This window comes from Hemiscyllium ocellatum, chromosome 22 (assembly GCF_020745735.1).
Source record: "Hemiscyllium ocellatum isolate sHemOce1 chromosome 22, sHemOce1.pat.X.cur, whole genome shotgun sequence".
NCBI classification, from domain to species: domain Eukaryota; kingdom Metazoa; phylum Chordata; class Chondrichthyes; order Orectolobiformes; family Hemiscylliidae; genus Hemiscyllium; species Hemiscyllium ocellatum.
The window spans coordinates 1,696,408-1,714,552 of NC_083422.1; the positions used below are offsets into that span (position 1 = coordinate 1,696,408).

General features: G+C 43.7%; 1 protein-coding gene across 1 annotated transcript in view; it reads left to right on the plus strand.

The window, feature by feature from the left end:
• LOC132826113 (hexokinase-1-like) overlaps positions 1–18,145 on the plus strand; it is a 145,166-nt gene that overhangs the window by 53,917 nt on the left and 73,104 nt on the right. The window contains exon 9 of the mRNA XM_060841763.1: positions 4,563–4,796. Coding sequence (XP_060697746.1) covers positions 4,563–4,796 — 234 coding nt within the window. The remainder of the gene's footprint in view (positions 1–4,562; positions 4,797–18,145) is intronic.

An 18,145-nucleotide genomic window follows, 5' to 3' on the forward strand; every position in this document is an offset into this window, starting at 1 on the left:
GCACCGTTCCCCACCTCTTCCCCCGCGACATTAATGATTGCATCGGTGCCATCTCATGTTCCCGCGAGAAGGTTGAGCAGTTCATCAACTTCAACACATTCCACCCCGACCTTGAATTCACCTGGACCATTTCTGACACCTCCTTCCCCTTCCTGGACCTCTCCATCTCCATCAATGACAACCGACTTAACACTGACATTTTTTACAAACCCACAGCTACCTGAATTACAACTTTTCCCACCCTAACTCATGCAAAAATGCCATCCCATATTCCCAATTCCTCTCCTCCACTGTATCTGCTCCCAGGAGGACCAGTTCCACCACAGAACCCACCAGATGGCCTCCTTCTTTAAAGACCGTAATTTCCTTTCCCATGTGGTCGAAGATGCCCTCCAACACATCTCATCCATGTCCCCACCTTCGCCCTCAAACCCCACCCCTCCAACTGTAACAAGGATAGAAACTCCCGGTCCTCACCTTTCACCCTACCAACCTTCGCATAAACTGCATCATCCGCTGACATTTCCACCACCTACAAACGGACCCCACCACTAGGATATATTTCCCTCCCCACCCCTTTTCGCAAAGACCGTTCTCTCTGTGACTCCCTGGTCAGGTCCACGCCCCCCAACAACCCACCCTTCCAACCTGGCACTTTCCCTTGCCACTGCAGGAATTGCAAAACCTGCGCCCACATCTCCTCCCTCACCTTCATCAAAGGTCCCAAAGAAACTGTCCACATCCATTAAAGTTTCACCTGCACATCCACCAATGTCATTAATTGTATCCGTTGCTCCCGATGCGGTCTCCTTTACATTGGTGAGACTCTATGCCTCCTAGTAGAACGCTTAGGGAACATCTCCAGGACACCCGCACCAATCAACCCCATTGCCCCTTGGCCCAACATTTCAACTCCCCCTCCCACTCTGCCGAGGACATGCAAGTCCTGGGTCTCCTCCACCACCACTCCCTCACCACCTGACGCCTGGAGGAAAAACGCCTCATCTTCCGCCTCGGAACACTTCAACCTCAGGGCATCAATGTGGACTTCACCATTTTCTTCATTTCCCCTCCCCCCACCTTACCCTAGTTCCAACCTGCCAGCTCAGCACCATCCTCATGACCTGTTCTACCTTCCAATCTTCCCTCCCACCTATCCACTCCACCCTCTGCTCTGACCTATCACCTTCATCTCCACCTCCATCCACCTGTTGCACTCTTACCTACCTTCTCCCCAGCCCCATCCCCCTCCCACTTAGAGGCTCCCTGCCTCATTCCTGATGAAGGGCTTTTGCCTGAAACATTGATTTTCCTACTCCTTGGATGCTGCCTGACCTGCTGTGCTTTTCCAACACCATTCTAATCTAGACTCTGATCTCCACTCACTTTCACCTATAACCTGGTGTTGCATGATTTTTTAACTTTGTCCACCCCAGTCCAACACCAGCACCTCCACATCATGGCTACAATATGATGATGCAATATAACTCAGCAGCAATTAGAACTTTGATAGCAGAGAACTGGTAAAATAAAAATAAACAGACTTCATACCCTCCCACAGTAAAATAGAGGTTATATTTTCCAGCCTGATTTGTTTTATTTTTAGCTGGAGGCACAGTTAGTTTTGTAGACATGCAAAGTGTTGCATTTTGCTAAGACTAACAAGGGCTTACACAAATGGCCCTTTGGCCCAAACTGGTCCATGCCAACTAAAATGTTCATCCGCACTAACCCCACTTCCCCTGCACTTGGCCCATTTCCTCTCCATGTATTTGTCCAAATGCCTTTTAAATGTTGTTAATGTGCTTGCCTCAACCACTTCCACTGGCAGCTTATTCCATATGCGTACCACCCTCTGTGTAAAAACATTGCCCTGCAGCTTCCCTTTTCTTCTTACCCCTCTAACCTTAAACTGATGCCCTCTAGTCCTCGATTCCCCAACCCTGGGAAAAAGACTGAGTGCATTCACCCTATCCATGCCTCTCTCAGGATCTTGTACACTTCCATAAGATTCCCCCTTAGTCTCCTACACTCGAAAGAAAAAAGTTCTAGCTTGTCCAAACTCTCCCTATAACTCAGACCATTGAGTCTTGGCAACATCTTTGTAAATGTTATCTGCACTCTTTCCAGTTGAATAACATCCTTCCTGTTGCAAGGTGACCAAAACCAAACATAATACTCCAAGTGCAGCCTCACCAACATCCTATACAACTTAAACATAACCACTCAATTTCAATACTCAATGCCTTGACTGTTGAAGGCCAGTGCCAAAAGCCTCCTTCACTGTCGTGTCCACCTGTGATTCCACTTTCAGAGAACTGTGCACCTGAACTCCAAGGTCCCTCTGTTCTACTGCACTCCTTAACCATTCACCATGAAACTCCTACCTTGAAATGGCTTTCCAAAATGCAAGACTTCACGTTTATCTATATTAAACTCCACTTCTCAGCCCACTTCCATAGCTGCTCAAATTTCTGTTAATCTTCCTTACTGTCCATGATAGTATTTGAGTGTCATCAGCAACCTTACTAACCATGCCTCATAATTCTCATCCAAATCATTGATATAGCTAACAAACAGCAGTGGGCTTAGCACTGACCTTGAGACACTCCACTAGTCACAGGCCTCCAGTTCGACAAACATCCTTCCACTATTGCCTGCTTCCTACCATCAAGCCAATTTTGTTCCAATTGTCAGCTCCCCGTGGATTCTATGTGATCAAACCTTCCAGAGAAGCCTCCTGTGATGAACCTTATCAAAGGTCTTACTGAAATCCATATAGACTACTGCCCTGCCCTCATCAACCTTCCTGGTCACTTCATCAAAGAACTCTAACAATGGTGAGGCATGAACTCCCATGCACAAAGCCATGCTGACTACTCCTCATCAAACCCTGTCTTTCCAAGTGCATGTATATCTTATCTCTCAGAACCTTCTCAAGTAACTTACCTATCACAGATGTTAAGCTTACTGGGTTATAGTTCCCAGCTTTTTCTTTGTGGTCCTTCTTGAACAAGGACACAACACTTGCTACCCTCCTGTCTTCCTTGGCTAACGATGATGCAAAAATATCAGCCAGGATCTCTACAATTTCTTCTCTAGCCTTTTGCAGTGTTCTTGGATATATCTGGTAAGGAACAGGAGATTTATCCACCTTCATCCATTCGAATACATCTAACACCTTGACTACTAAGATATGGACTGTCCCCAAGATATCACTTCTAACTTCTCCAAATTAACAAGAAATATTTAATCATCTCATGTCCATTGCCTTCTAAGTCAGAGAGTTCCATGTCACACAGTCCTCTGAGAGAAAATATCTATTTTCTCTGGCTTAATATGTTGGCCCCTATTTTAAAACAGTGTCCCCTAATTCTGAACTCACCTCACCTCTCCATATTTACCTTATCAACACCATTCAGGATCTTGTACACTTCAGTAGAATCATCCCTCATTCTTCTAAACTCTAGCAGAAGGTCGCCTAGCCTGTCCATGAGACAACCCATTCATTGCAGATATCAACCTAATAAAACTGCTCTAACTCACCTCTACCGCATTTATCTCATACCTTAAATATAGAGCCCAAACTGCACACAGTATTGAGATGTGGTCTCACTGATGACTGTAAAAGTGAAGCATTACCATCCTTACTTTTATGTTTAATTCATCTCATAATAAAGGAAAACATCTCTTAATGTTCTTCATTATATACTGTACTGCATACTAACTTCTTGTGACTCATAAACTTGAATTTTGGAATTGTAATAATCATTTCAGTAATACTCTGTGTTTTGTCTTCTTCCTACAAAGTGAGCAAGTTCACATTTTCTCACATTAAACTCCATCTGCCAGATTTTCTTTCACAGCTAATTATCTACACATGAACTGAATTTTGTAACATAACAGGTGAAAGTATGGTGTGTAATGGGAATAAATTGTCTGTTTTCTGTCTGTGGGATGTCTGTACTGTGTTACTGTCATGCCCTGTCATTTTCACTGTGGCATTCAACAAGACAATGGAGATGATGAGCAGAATTAAGTCTTCTGCAGTCATGTCATTTGGAGATGAAAGGTAAGATGTTTGGGGAGGTAATGATTTAGAACATAGAACATAGAACAGTACAGCACAGAACAGGCCCTTCAGCCCACGATGTTGTGCCGACCATTGATTTCATGTATGCACCCTCAAATTTCTGTGACCATATGCATGTCCAGCAGTCTCTTAAATGTCCCCAATGACCTTGCTTCCACAACTGCTGCTGGCAATGCATTCCATGCTCTCACAACTCTCTGTGTAAAGAACCCGCCTCTGACATCCCCTCTACACTTTCCTCCAACCAGCTTAAAACTATGACCCCTCGTGTTAGCCATTTCTGCCCTGGGAAATAGTCTCCAGTGAAGGAGTGGGGTGTACAAAGTTAAAAATCACAAAACACCAGGTTATAGTTCATCAGGTGATTGTCTTGGGAGCTGATGGCATGCTTGTGAGGAATCCTTGTCGGATTCACTACTTCCACACAATCGATACTAATATTTCATTATTTCTGTGTCAATTCCGTCAGTTACAATACAGGTCTGAAAAGTGCAATGGACATGCTAAGGAATCTGGGACTGGAGCCCTCCGAAGAAGATGGCATTGCTGTTAGACAAATTTGCAAAATTGTCTCACTTCGCTCAGCCACACTCTGTTCAGCTACTCTAGCTGTTATTCTGCAACATATCAAAAATAATAAGAAAATGAAACGGCTGCGAACAACAGTGGGTATTACTGGGACACTGTACAGAAAAAATATCCAGTAAGTGACATACATCCAAAATCTTTGTCTCAATGTTGCTTCATAGCAGTTTTACTTTTCTTGATCACTATGTTGCTGAAGGTGCCAATGCTAGCTGGGATATGGTTTCTTGGGGTACAGTACCAAGAAACAATACGATGGAATTAAGTCCCCTTGTATACAGTTCCATAGGTTGCAGTGCCATGAAATATACCCCCTTGGGAGACAGTTTAATGGGGCGTGGTTCTCTGAGTTACAGTTCCCTGGAATATATTTGCTGGGCTATATTCCGGTTAATCACATTATTAAATTTGTTAATGTCTTTATTTGCAAGCAAGAGAAACTGGTAGTGGCTATTAATTCTCTGATTAGGGAAACACTTGTGTGAATGAGAGAGACAAGACTGAGGAGGTCAATAAACATTCTCTGCAGCAGAAAAGATATATGTGGATCTTGATTTTAATCTCACCAAACAGGTTTGGTATTTATTAACAATAGTAACAGAGGATGATTGCCTAAAGTTAGAGACAGAAGTTTGGAGTTAGTTTGAGTTAGAATGGCAATAATCAAATGCAAGGTGTCAGATGTGATTTCCCACCAATGTTTTGTAAAGATGGACCATACAATCTTGGAAAGAAAAGTGGATATTTAGGTATGGGTTATGTTGTTACCAAAATGAAAGCAAGGTATGACTATGACACTGTGTCTTCCTATTAGAAGCAAGGTTAGATGTAAAGTATTTTCTGAGTTAGAGCCTCAGCAATTGAACACTGAAGAAGGACTTGGGAATTTTGTATAAATATTATGGACAAAATTTGTAAGAATGATGTGCTGGTTAGGTGAATTGGCCATGCTAAATTGCCCATAGTGTTCAGGGATGTGTAGGTTAGACGCATTAGTCAGGGGTTAATATAGGATAATAACATAGGGGAGTGGGTTTGTGTGCGTTACTCTTCGGAGAATCAGTGTAGACTTGTTGGGCCAAAATGACCTGTTTCTATGCTGTCAGGATTCTATGAAGATCACTTTTTAAATGAGGCATAGTCAGACTTGGATATTTTAGACAGTTCGATGGATATTCTTTGAGATAATATATAATTGAATTTAATGGACTACATGTAATATTGAAAAAAATCTACTTGGACTTTCCTAAACTAAGGTTAGCCTTTAATTTGATGGATTAGACCAGATGTGGAAGCCTTAACAAAAAAAAAGTTCTCGGACAGTGCCTGAGGGCAACATGATGGCTCAGTGGTTAGCACTGCTGCCTCACAGTGCCAGGGACCAAGGTTCAATTCCAGCTTTGGCTGACTGCCTGTGTGGAGTTTGCACATTCTCCTGTGCCTGCGTGGGTTTCCTTCCATGTGTTCCAGTTTCCTCCCACAATCCAAAGTTGTGCATGTTAGGTGAATTAGCTGTGCTGAATTACCCATAGTTTTCAGGGAAGGGTAGGTTAGGTGTATTAGTCAGGACAAATATAGAGTAGTAGGGGAATGGGTTTGGGTGGGTTACTCTTCAGAGGGTCGGTGTGGACTTGTTGGGCCAAAAGGCCTGTTTGCACACTGCATGGATTCTCTGATTCTATGAAAACATTCATTCCCAATGGTCTTCATGGCACAAAAGGGGCATTGAGCAACAGCACACTAAAGAGACTCAACGGGAGCAACATTTTGAGAACTTCCAGATAAGGGAACAAGCATCAATATGAAAGAAAGAACCTGATCAAAATGGGTTAGGTTAGAGACACAAAAACAGAAATTTTTGGCAGGTATGACAGGAAGTAGAGAAGAACAAGATAAGAATGAAATACAAACAGAAATTGCTGGTGAAACTCAGCAGGCCTGGCAGAATAAAAGAAAGGTCACCAGATTTGAAATGTTAACTGTACTTTGTCCCCACAGATGCTGCCAAATCTGCAAGTTTGTCAGCTATTTGTGTTTTTATTTCAGATCTCCAGAATCCACAGTTCTTTGTTTTGTTTTCAGATAAGAATGAATCCTAGGAATGCCTGGGGAATGCTCAACTGATGGTTTATATGTGACTCAATATACCATCAGAGCTGAAAATGTGTTGCTGGAAAAGCACAGCAGGTCAGGCAGCATCCAAGGAACAGGAGATTCGACGTTTCGGGCATAAGCCCTTCTTCAGGAATGAGGAAAGTGTGTCCAGCAGGCTAAGATAAAAGGTCAGGAGGAGGGACTTGGGGAGGGGCGATGGAGATGCAATAGGTGGACGAGGTCAAGGTGAGGGTGATAGGCTGGAGTGGGGTGGGGGTGGAGAGGTCAGGAAGAAAATTGCAGGTTAGGAAGGTGGTGCTGAGTTCAAGGGATTTGACTGAGACAAGGTGGGGGGAGGGGAAATGAGGAAACTGGAGAAATCTGAGTTCATCTCTTGTGGTTGGAGGGTTCCCAGGCAGAAGATGAGGCGCTCTTCCTCCAACCGTCGTGTTGTTATGTTCTGCCGATGGAGGAGTCCAAGGACCTGCATGTCCTTGGTGGAGTGGGAGGGGGAGTTAAAGTGTTGAGCCACGGGGTGGTTGGGTTGGTTGGTCCGGGTGTCCCGGAGGTGTTCTCTGAAACGTTCCGCAAGTAGGCGGCCTGTCTCCCCAATATAGAGAGGCCACATCGGGTGCAGCGGATGCAATAGATGATGTGTGTGGAGGTGCAGGTGAATTTGTGGTGGATATGGAAGGATCCCTTGGGGCCTTGGAGAGAAGTAAGGGAGGAGGTGTGGGTGCAAGTTTTGCATTTCTTGTGGTTGCAGGGGAAGGTGCCGGGAGTGGAGGTTGGGTTGGTGGGGGGTGTGGACCTGACGAGGGAGTCACGGAGGGAGTGGTCTTTTCAGAACGCTGATAGGGGAGGGAAGGGAAATAATATCCCTTGTGGTGGGGTCCGTTTGGAGGTGGCGGAAATGATGGCGGATGATACGCTGTATACGGAGGTTGGAGGGGTGGTAGGTGAGAACCAGTGGGGTTCTGTCCTGGTGGTGGTTGGATGGGCAGGGCTCAAGGGTGGAAGAGCGGGAAGTGGAGGAGATGCGGTGGAGGGCATCGTCGATCACGTCTGGGGGGAATCTGCAGTCCATGAAGAAGGAGGCCATCTGCGCTGTACGGTATTGGAACTGGTCCTCCTGGGAGCAAATGCAGCAGAGACGAAGGAATTGGGAATATGGGATGGCGTATTTATAGGGGACAGGGTGGGAGGAGGTGTAGTCTAGATAGCTGTGGGAGTCAGTCGGTTTATAGTAGATGTCCGTGTTGATTCGTTCGCCCGAGATAGAAATGGAAAGGTCTAGGAAGGAGAGGGAGGAGTGATAGAAACGGAAAGGTCTACGAAGGGTGATAGAAATGGAAAGCTCTAGGAAGGGCCTCCTCTATATTACATAGAACATAGAAAAATACAGAGCAGTACAGGCCCTTCGGCCCTCGATGTTGCGCCGACCGAAGCCTACCTAACCTACACTAGCCCAATAACCTCCATATGCGTATCCAATGCCCGCTTAAATGACCATAAAGAGGGAGAGTCCACCACTGCTACTGGCAGGGCATTCCATGAACTCACAACCCGCTGAGTAAAGAATCTACTCCTACCTACCTCCCATTAATTTAAAGCCGTGTCCCCTAGTAACAGCTGACTCCATACGCGGAAAAAGGTTCTCACTGTCAACCCTATCTAAACCCCTAATCATCTTGTACACCTCTATCAAATCTCCCCTAAACCTTCTTTTCTCCAATGAGAACAGCCCCAAGTGCCTCAGCCTTTCCTCATACGATCTTCCTGCCATGCCAGGCAACATCCTGGTAAAAACTCCTCTGCACTCGTTCCAATGCCTCCACATCCTTCCTATAGTATGGTGACCAAAACTGCACACAATACTCCAGATGAGGCCGCACCAGAGTCTTATACAACTGCAACATGACAAATGCATATTGGGGAGACAGGCCGCCTACTTGCGGAACGTTTCAGAGAACACCTCTGGGACACCTGCACCAACCAACCCAACCACCCCGTGGCTCAATACTTTAACTCCCCCTCCCACTCCACCAAGGACATGCAGGTCCTTGGACTCCTCCATCGCCAGACCATAACAACACGACGGTTGGAGGAAGAGTGCCTCATCTTCCACCTAGGAACCCTCCAACCACAAGAGATGAACTCAGATTTCTCCAGTTTCCTCATTTCCCCTCCCCCCCACCTTGTCTCAGTCAAATCCCTTGAACTCAGCACCGCCTTCCTAACCTGCAATCTTCTTCCTGACCCCTCCACCCCCTCCCCACTCCGGCCTATCACCCTCACCTTGACCTCCTTCCACCTATTACATCTCCATCGCCCCTCCCCCAAGTCCCTCCTCCATACCTTTTATCTTAGCCTGCTGGACACACTTTCCTCATTCCTGAAGAAGGGCTTATGCCCAAAACGTCGAATCTCCTGCTCCTTGGATGCTGCCTGACCTGCTGCGTTTTTTCAGCAACACATTTTCAGCTCTGATCTCCAGCATCTGCAGACCTCACTTTCTCCTCAATATACCATCATGCAACGAGTTTTCGGAAACAGAATAACATGGATACAAAACACAGAAGGAGAACAGGGCAATACTGATCAGGCAGAAGGATGTGTACTAGTCACAAGAAGCTTGAACCCAGTAGTGAATGTTCTAATTGCAAATATGTTCACTTGTGCTGTGGTACAGATGCTCGTCAACTGTGTGTAGAGTTGATTTGTTAAAATGTTACTGAGGATTCTCCAAATAATAAGATCCAAAGAAAGCCAACAGCAAGACCAGAATCTGTTGCCTATCCCTAACTGCCTTTGAACTGACGGCTTGCTAGGACATTGCAGAGACATTCAACCACATTGCTGTGTGTCTGGAGTCACATGTAGGCCAGACAAGGAGGCAGATTTTCTCCTCTGAAGGACATGAGTGAATGAGATGGGTATTCTTTTTCAACAATCAATGATAGCTTCACTGTCATCACTACTGAGACTAGGTTCCTATTCCAGATTTATTAAAATGTGGTAGGATTTGAATCTGAGTTCCTAAAACATTCACCTGGCCCTCCAGATCATGCATCTACTAACATTAACACTTTATTGTCAGGACAAGAAATGAAGGTCCCATTATGGTAAACCAGAATAGCTCCAGAGTTGACCATGAGCAAGTGATCTTAATTGATCTTTGAGTTTAAGAGCTGGGTCATTTGCACCTTCCAGCTCTCCCTGCCCGTTCCTGACTTTGATGGTTTGCATTGCCCGTAATGGGCTTCACATGTAAATGTCTCAGTGGCAACAGAAATGACTTCCTGGTGATGATTAGTGGTTTAAAAATGGAATGGTGATTTGGTCATGGGAAAGCAGTTCAGTTGTGAGCGATAAACTTCTGGAAAGAAAAAAAGAACAACAAAAAAGAGCTGGGTTTCCTGCATTCATGCCTTGGAGATGGAGCACGTGATGTACATAATATTCTTGATGCCTTTGAGAAAGATAAGCACCGTAGGGTGTAGAATGCTTTATTTTCCCTTCCAATTCCATTTTGATTTACCCCCTTCCTGCTTTCTCTACCTTCCCATCACATTTTGATGGTCTGCATTGCCCTGAGCAATATTTACATTTGAATATTCACAGTGTTTTAATGTGGTGTTTAATAGATGGAGAAAAAAAGGTCACATTGCACCCTCCCCAACCCCCCCCCCCCCAATGCTTCTCCTCCCCACCCATATCCCTGCCCCCACCCCTTCCCACCTTTGATTGTTTAAATCACCCTTAATGGGCTTTTCACATAAATAAATCAACTGGAAATCAACGGGTGATTTACTGGTTGTATTTAATAGGAACAAAAGTAGCACGCTGAAGTGGCTAAAAACGTGTGCAGCAGCACTTCTGGATATATTAAAAAAGAGTTGAGTTCCATCGTCTATATTTCCCTTAATGGGCATTTTGCGTAAATTAATCAATTAAAGAAAAAGGATGATTTACTGGTGGTGGCTAATGGCTAAATGTAAGAGCACTTCTGAATATAAAAAGGATGCTGAATTCTCAGGGGATGGATGTTGTGACTCACAATACCCAGGTTCAGATCCCACCTTGCACTAGATATACCTGAACAGGTTGATGTAAGATAAAAACAAAAGCTGGCACACACAATATCCACCAATGCTCTCAATATCTTTAGAGAGAAGTAGGCACGTAGGGGATACAGTGCGTTATCTCCTCTTCCAACTCCATTTTGATTCAGTGCCCTCCCTCTCTCCCTCCCCCAGGATGGGATTTGCATGTCAATTTGTAATTGAATCAAAAACATGAGTGGTTTTGTGGTGGAGGATGAGGGAGAAAGGTAAGATGGGTGGTCTGACGGTGGGAGAAAGAAATGTTCAGTGGTGCATAAAAGCACTTCTGGAAATAAAGAGGACAAAGACATTTCTGTGCATAAGCCTGTGGCCCTGAGTCTTGGATTGAAGAGGAATTTGACAGTGAGTAGCAGGAAGTCCAAAACATAAACCACAGGGAACAGAAAGCTATGTATAATTATTGCCCACATGGATCCCACAACAAGTATAGGAATAGTCACCCTCTCAGGAAAGGCAACAGAAACTCTCCCAGTGATTCCTCACCACGGGTTTGAGGTGCATATGAAATCTGGTGCGATGGTTGTGAGAAGCAAATTGGAACGGGTGTCCAGTACAAAACAGCCAAGAAAATGTTAGGAACTACTACACAACCCCCACCTCCAGGTTTTGAATGAAATCCCATTTGTGTGTGAAGCACATTGAGATATCGACTGACCCAGCAAACGGTGACTGTGATAATCAAACAAAGAATTGCAAATGCAAAGTGATGGAGAAATTCAGTCGGTCTGGCAGCATCTGTAGAGCAAAAACAGAGTTAATGTTTTCAGTCCAGCGATCCTTCTTCAGAACTGCAAGTTCAACTGCAACTCCTGCTGATTTTCTCCAGCACTTTATTTTTGTTTACGACTATAGGATAGTGAGAGAAACATGGCAAGAAGAGGAGAGAAGAACAATGAACATTTCTTAACAGCTGAGTATGAAGGGAAGTTGGAGACAGATGCATGTATAAGCTGGAGCTTGGAGTCAGTGACCAGGAGGGGCTGCAGATTACCATTCTCACCCTGTCCAACATCCAGGAATTGCAGAGTACCGGGAAAGTACCTTTCATTATTAGCATTCCAGTAAGAAATTCCGGGATGAGAAGATGTCCTGTGAATTGTTTAATTGTGCAATACTATTCAAGATTGAATGTGGCAGGACTTCAGAGTCTTCTGATCTGTTGGTTGTGGAATCATTTGGCTCTATGCATCACTTGCTGCTTACGCCGCTTGGCATGCAAGGAACCCTATATTGTAGCTTCACTAGATTAGCATCTCATTTTTAGGTGCTGCTCCTTGTTTACTCCCCTGTGGTCTCTGTTGAACTAGAGTGGAGACAATGGTATGTGGTTGAAATTTGGTTGCAATGAGTTGGAATATAATTTGCTGTTGGTGGTTGGACCATTTTTGGAATACTGCATTTACTTCTAGTCTTCCTGCTATAGGAAAGGCATTGTGAAACTTGAAAGGGTACAGAAAAGACTTACAATGATGTTGCCAGGTTTGGAGAGTTTGAGCCAAAGGGAGAGGTTGAATAGGCTGGGGCTATTTTCCCCGGAGCACCAGAGGCTGAGGGGTGACCTTACAGAGGTTTATAAAATCATGTGGGGCCTTAGTAGGGTGAATAGCCAAGGTCTTTTTCCAAGTAAGGGAGTCTAATACTAGAAGACATAGATTTAAAGTGAAAGGGGAAAGATATAAAAGGGACAATGTTTTCAAGCAGAAGGGTGATGAGTGTATGGAATGAGCTGCCAGAGGAAGTGGGGGAGGCTGGTATAATTACACCATTTAAAAGGTATCTGAACAGGTCCATGAATAGGAAAGGTTTAGAAGGATATGGGCCAAATACTGACAAATGGGACGAGATTAATTTAGGATACCTGGTCAGGATGGATGAGTTGAAATGAAGGATCTGTTTCTGTATGACTCCATAACCGTATATCAAAAACGGTAGAAGAGAAGGATGAAGCTCTTCGGAGTAACGCATCTCTCAGTACCCTACTGCTTCAGTAGTCTAAGGAGGATTATCACCTGTCTTCAGTTCTGAAATTCCACCTGAAATTCTTAGGAGGAACAAGCAGAGAATGAAACAGAAGGAAATCACCTCACGGCCCTGATTGGTATCGTCCTAAGTCACAGTTGGAGAGAAGGCTGGTGAGACCTTGAAAAAAAACTAAATGCTGTAAATGAATAAAATATCAACAACAGGTCTGGAAATAGCCCAAATAAATTTACTGCAAGTATTCTTGGAAAACTCTGATGGCAATCGGAAAGCCTGAAACAGCACTTGCTTTTGGTCAGCAGGGAAATAGATTCCAGGCTGGAGATCAGAAACAGAATTGATCAAAGCCATCACGTGCCAGACGGTACAACTGAAGAGAGTACAGTAATTAAGGGAAGAAGCTGATGATTCTCTACACTCTGAGGCAGTGATGGACTCTGAATGAGATGCTATCTCCATGTTGCAGATAATTCTGACACCAGTTGAAACGCAGTATTTTCTGTGCTGTTCCTGCATATAAATAAATGCAGACATGTTTTTCTGATCCATAATTCTTTCAAAAATACATTTTGTCTTCAACCTGAGTATTTCTGTGGAAAAAAGAGCTAGAAGTTTGGGGTCTTCTGACAGATTGAAAGTGTCTCTACCTTTGTGAAGGAGGCCCAGCTCCATGGCTTACTTGCTCCACAGCTGTGTAAAACACTTCTGACCAGGTTGATTTTCTTTATTAAAAATAAGAGCTAAGTTCTTATATGAGAAGAAAGAATTGGGTTCTTGCTGAGTTGGGGTTTGACTTCTGGCATGGAAAAGGATAACAAAGGGAAAATGGAAAGTCATATTTGTACTGAACTATAGATACAATAAAACCTTTGTAAACCTCTAGAAGTATTTTGTTTAGGGATATGTTACTTAGGGGTAAATGTCGAATAATATGATAGGGGAATGGGTTTGGGTGGGATACGTTCGGAGGGTTGGGCCGAAGGGCTGTTTCCACACTGTAGGGATTCTATGATACCTTGTTCAACATATCAATATTAGTCTGTGAAAGATGTGGCACTGGTCTCCCTGGCTTGGGAAAGAAATACAATTTGCTCCACTTTTTTTGAGTCCCTGAGTGCCTTGCATACAGGGAAAAGGGCATTTATCAAGCCTAAGATTTCAGAGAAATGCGGTGAGTATTGTATGAGGCCATCAGATATAAATTTTAATCCAGGGTACACACACATACATATATTGTATATTTACAGAGTCTGACATGCACACTGCATACATGTGGACATTTACAAGGAGCAGGTTATGACACGTAAGGGAATAACTGACTATGGCTACAGTGATACTGTACAGGATAAGGATATTTGTTGACACAAGTCACATATGTGCCAAAGGAACAAGTGAATGGAGGGATACCACTATTGTAGGTAGAGCAGGAAAAGACACCAACAAATACAAAAAAAGCCTAGAATAAGAACAAAGAACTGTACAGCACTAAAAGGACCCGTTGGCCCACCAAGCCTGTGCGGTCACATGATGCCCTTCTAAACTAAAAATCTTTTGCCTCTATGTAGTCAACATATTCTATTCCCTGCCTATTCATGTATCTGTCAGAATGCCTCTTAAACATTGCTATTATATCTGTTTCTACTATCATCCTCTGTGTAAAAAGCCCACCTCTCACGTCTCTTTTAAATTTTACCCCTTTTACCTTAACCGTCTGACTCCTAGTAATAGACATTTCTACCCTGAAATAAATTCTGACTATCTATTCTATCCATACCTCTTATCATTTTGTAAACTTTTATCAGGTTGCCCCTCAGCCTCTGATGTTCAAGTGAAAACAAACGGAGTTTATCCAATCTCTTATCATAGCTAATATCCAGGTAAATGTTTTCTGAACCTTCTCCAAAACGTGCACATCCTTTTGGCCAAGTGGTGACTAGTGCTGCACGCAATATTCCAAACGTGGCCTACCTGAAGTTCTGTACAGCTGCAACATGACTTGCCAATTTTTATTCTCTGTGCCCCTGTTGATGTCATGCATCTTCTTGACCTTTTCCTCTTGTGTTATCACTTTCAGGGAACTATGGACCTATAAGCCTAAACACCTCTGTATGTTAATGCTATTAAGGGTTCTGCCATTTACTGTATACATCCCTCCTGCATTACACCTTCCAAAATGCATTACCTCACATTAATCTGGTTTAAAATCCATCTGCCATTTCTCAGTCCAAATCTTCAGCCTATCAATTTCCTGCTGTATCCTTTGGCAATCCTCCTCACTATATGCAGCTGCCCAATCTTGGTATCATCTGTAAACTTATTAATCAGGTCATCTGATTGCTCCAAATGGTTTCTATACATTCCAAACAACAAAGTTCTTGGCACTGATCCTGATCTGTGATCCATCACTGGTCACAGATCTCCAGTCTGAAAAACCCCCTTCTACCGCTACTGTCTGTCTTCTATGATCATGTCAGTTCTACATTCCCATTAGCTGACCACAGATCCCATGTGTCCTCACCTTTTGTATCAGCCTGCCAAGATGGATCTTGTCAAAGGTCTTACTAAAGCCCGTGTGGACAATATCCACTGCCCCGCCCTCATCAATCATCTAATCATCAAATGTGTAGAGAACAAAGAAGGTAGGGACTTAGGATTGTTGTGGGAAGGATTGGAGTGGGAAAAGGTCCGGATCACAATTAATATTCTTTAAAGAAAGCAACTAGAGTACCGAATCAAGAGGAAAATTACAGCAGCAGGCCTTGCACCCATGACATGCTTCTCGCGTGCTATGGGGGAAATCATGAAGATTATCAGCATAACTACTGAACAACTCCTCCCATTTATCTCTCAGCCCCCTTGCCCTCCCCCACCTGATTAGAACTTATGCTCCTGCTCCTCAGATGCTGCCTGAATTTCCAGCACCACACATTTTGACTCTGATCTCCAGCATCAGCAGTCCTCACTTTCTCCCAGTGATCTCATCAATACCCTGTGCAACAACACTTTCATTCTTTTATACTCCATCCTCCTTGCAACAACTGCCAGTTACCTCCCAGTCCTTGTCTCGTACTAACTTTTTTTTATAACTCATGTACCAGGACATCCCGAGATAGAGTTAAGAGTCATTGGGTTTGCACTGGACTATCTATACCAATCCTACTTTATAGCACTTAGCCCGTAGTCTTGAATATTATGATGTTTCAAGTGCTTATCCAAGTACTTTTTGAAGATTGTGAGGTTAATAGTGAGAAAGAAGGTCTCAAGATAGCAAGATTGGTCAGATGGGCAGATCAGTGGCAGTTTGTGTTTAATCCTGATAAATGTGAGGTGATGCATTTTGCAAGAATTAACAAGGAAGGAAGTACTCAATGAATGGCAGGACACAAGGAAGCTCTGAGGAATAAAGGGATCTTGGGTGCTTGTGCAATGAAAATGAAAATGTCCAGATCAATGAAAATGGCAGGACAGGTTAAGAGGGTAATTAAGAAGGCACACAGGATGCTTGCCTTTACCAGTCAAGATATAGTTTATAACATCAGGGAAGTTATGTTGGAGCTGTACGGATTTTGGTTACACCACAGCTAGAGTACTGTGTGCAGTTCTGGTCACTGCACGAAAGGAAAGATATGATTCTACTGGAATGGATGCAGAAGAGATTCACTAGGATATTGTCTGGGATTGAACATTTCAGCTATGAAGAGAGGCTGGATAAGCTTGGGTTTTCTTTGGAGAAGGTTGAAGGAGGACCTGATAGAGGTGTCCAAAATTGAGGGGCATGGATAGGGTGAAGGGTCAAGAACAAGGGAGCACACTTTTAAAGTGAATGGTATGAAGTTTGGAATCCCTACAGTGTAGAAACAGGCCCTTTGGCCCAACAAGTCCACACCGACCCTCCAAAGAGTAACCCTACCCAGACCTATTCCCCTACATTTACTAATGCATCTAACCTACACATCCCTGAACACTAGCATGGCCAAGTCACCTAACCTACACATCTTTGAGTTGTGCGAGGAAACTGGAGCACCCAGAGGAAACCCACGCAGTCATGGGGAGAACGTGTAAACTCCACATAGATAGTCACCACGGGCTGGAATCGAACCCGGGTCCTTGACACTGTGAGCCACCATTCCACACCCAGGTTTAGATGGGATTTAAGAAAAATTACCTCATCCAGGAGGTGGTTGGGGTCTGGAATGCACTGTCTGGGGGGGTAGCTGAGGCAGGTAACCTCACAACCTTTAAAAAGTACTTGGATGAACATCTGAAGTATTATAACATTCAAGACAATGGGCCTTATACAGCAAAATAGGTCCAGTGTAGGTAGTAGTGTATTTTTGGTAGTACAGACTCAATTGATTAAAGAGCCTTTTCTGTACTGTATGATTCTATGATTATCCAGTCCTAAAGATTCCAAGACATCAAGGGTTCTCTGGGTGTGTTCTTCATATGTTTTGTTCTATAGGGATCATGTTGGGCCTCGCCAACTTGTTGGGGCTTCTATATTGATGTAAAATGTTATTTGGAATAATTACAAGAAATCTGCCCCAAATAAACTGTATCCCAATTAATAGTGAAGAAATTCAAAACCCTCAATATAATCACCCTATTAGTATTACCTGTACACATCTCATAGTTGCTCCTCTATTCACCATTGACTCTTTGGGGGACTATTAAACATTCCCAGCAATGTGATGGTTCCCTTGAATTCCTAAGCAACAGTATCAGAATTCCATGTGTCAATCCAAGCCGTTAACTCATCTGTCTTACTTGTAATACTCCCAGCATTAGAGGAGAAAGTGAGGTCTGCAGATGCTGGAGATCAGAGCTTCATTCCTGAAGAAGGGCTTATGCCCGAAATGTCGAAACTCCTGTTCCTTGGATGCTGCCTGACCTGCTGTGCTTTCCCAGCATTAGAGGTCATCAAGACTTGTCTTATTCCTTAAAATTCAACATTACTCAACTCTCTCTGCTTTGGTTACTTCACTAAAGTATGCTGCGTTCCTATTGTACTAACATTGTGTCCTTTCCCCTTGCTGAACTAAATTCCCTCTAATAACACCATCAAACCACCCACAAAGTATGTTAGTTTTCTTAACAGTTAAGTTGTTAGGTGTAAGTTGCTTCGGCACTTTGCTCCAGGATGTTGTCACACCCTTAGATTAGAGATTTGTGATCAAAATCAAAAGATGAAACGATAGAAGAGGCAGGTGTCAGGGATAGCATTTGCCCTTGCAAATGTCAAACAGCTAAGACAATCCTGCAAGCT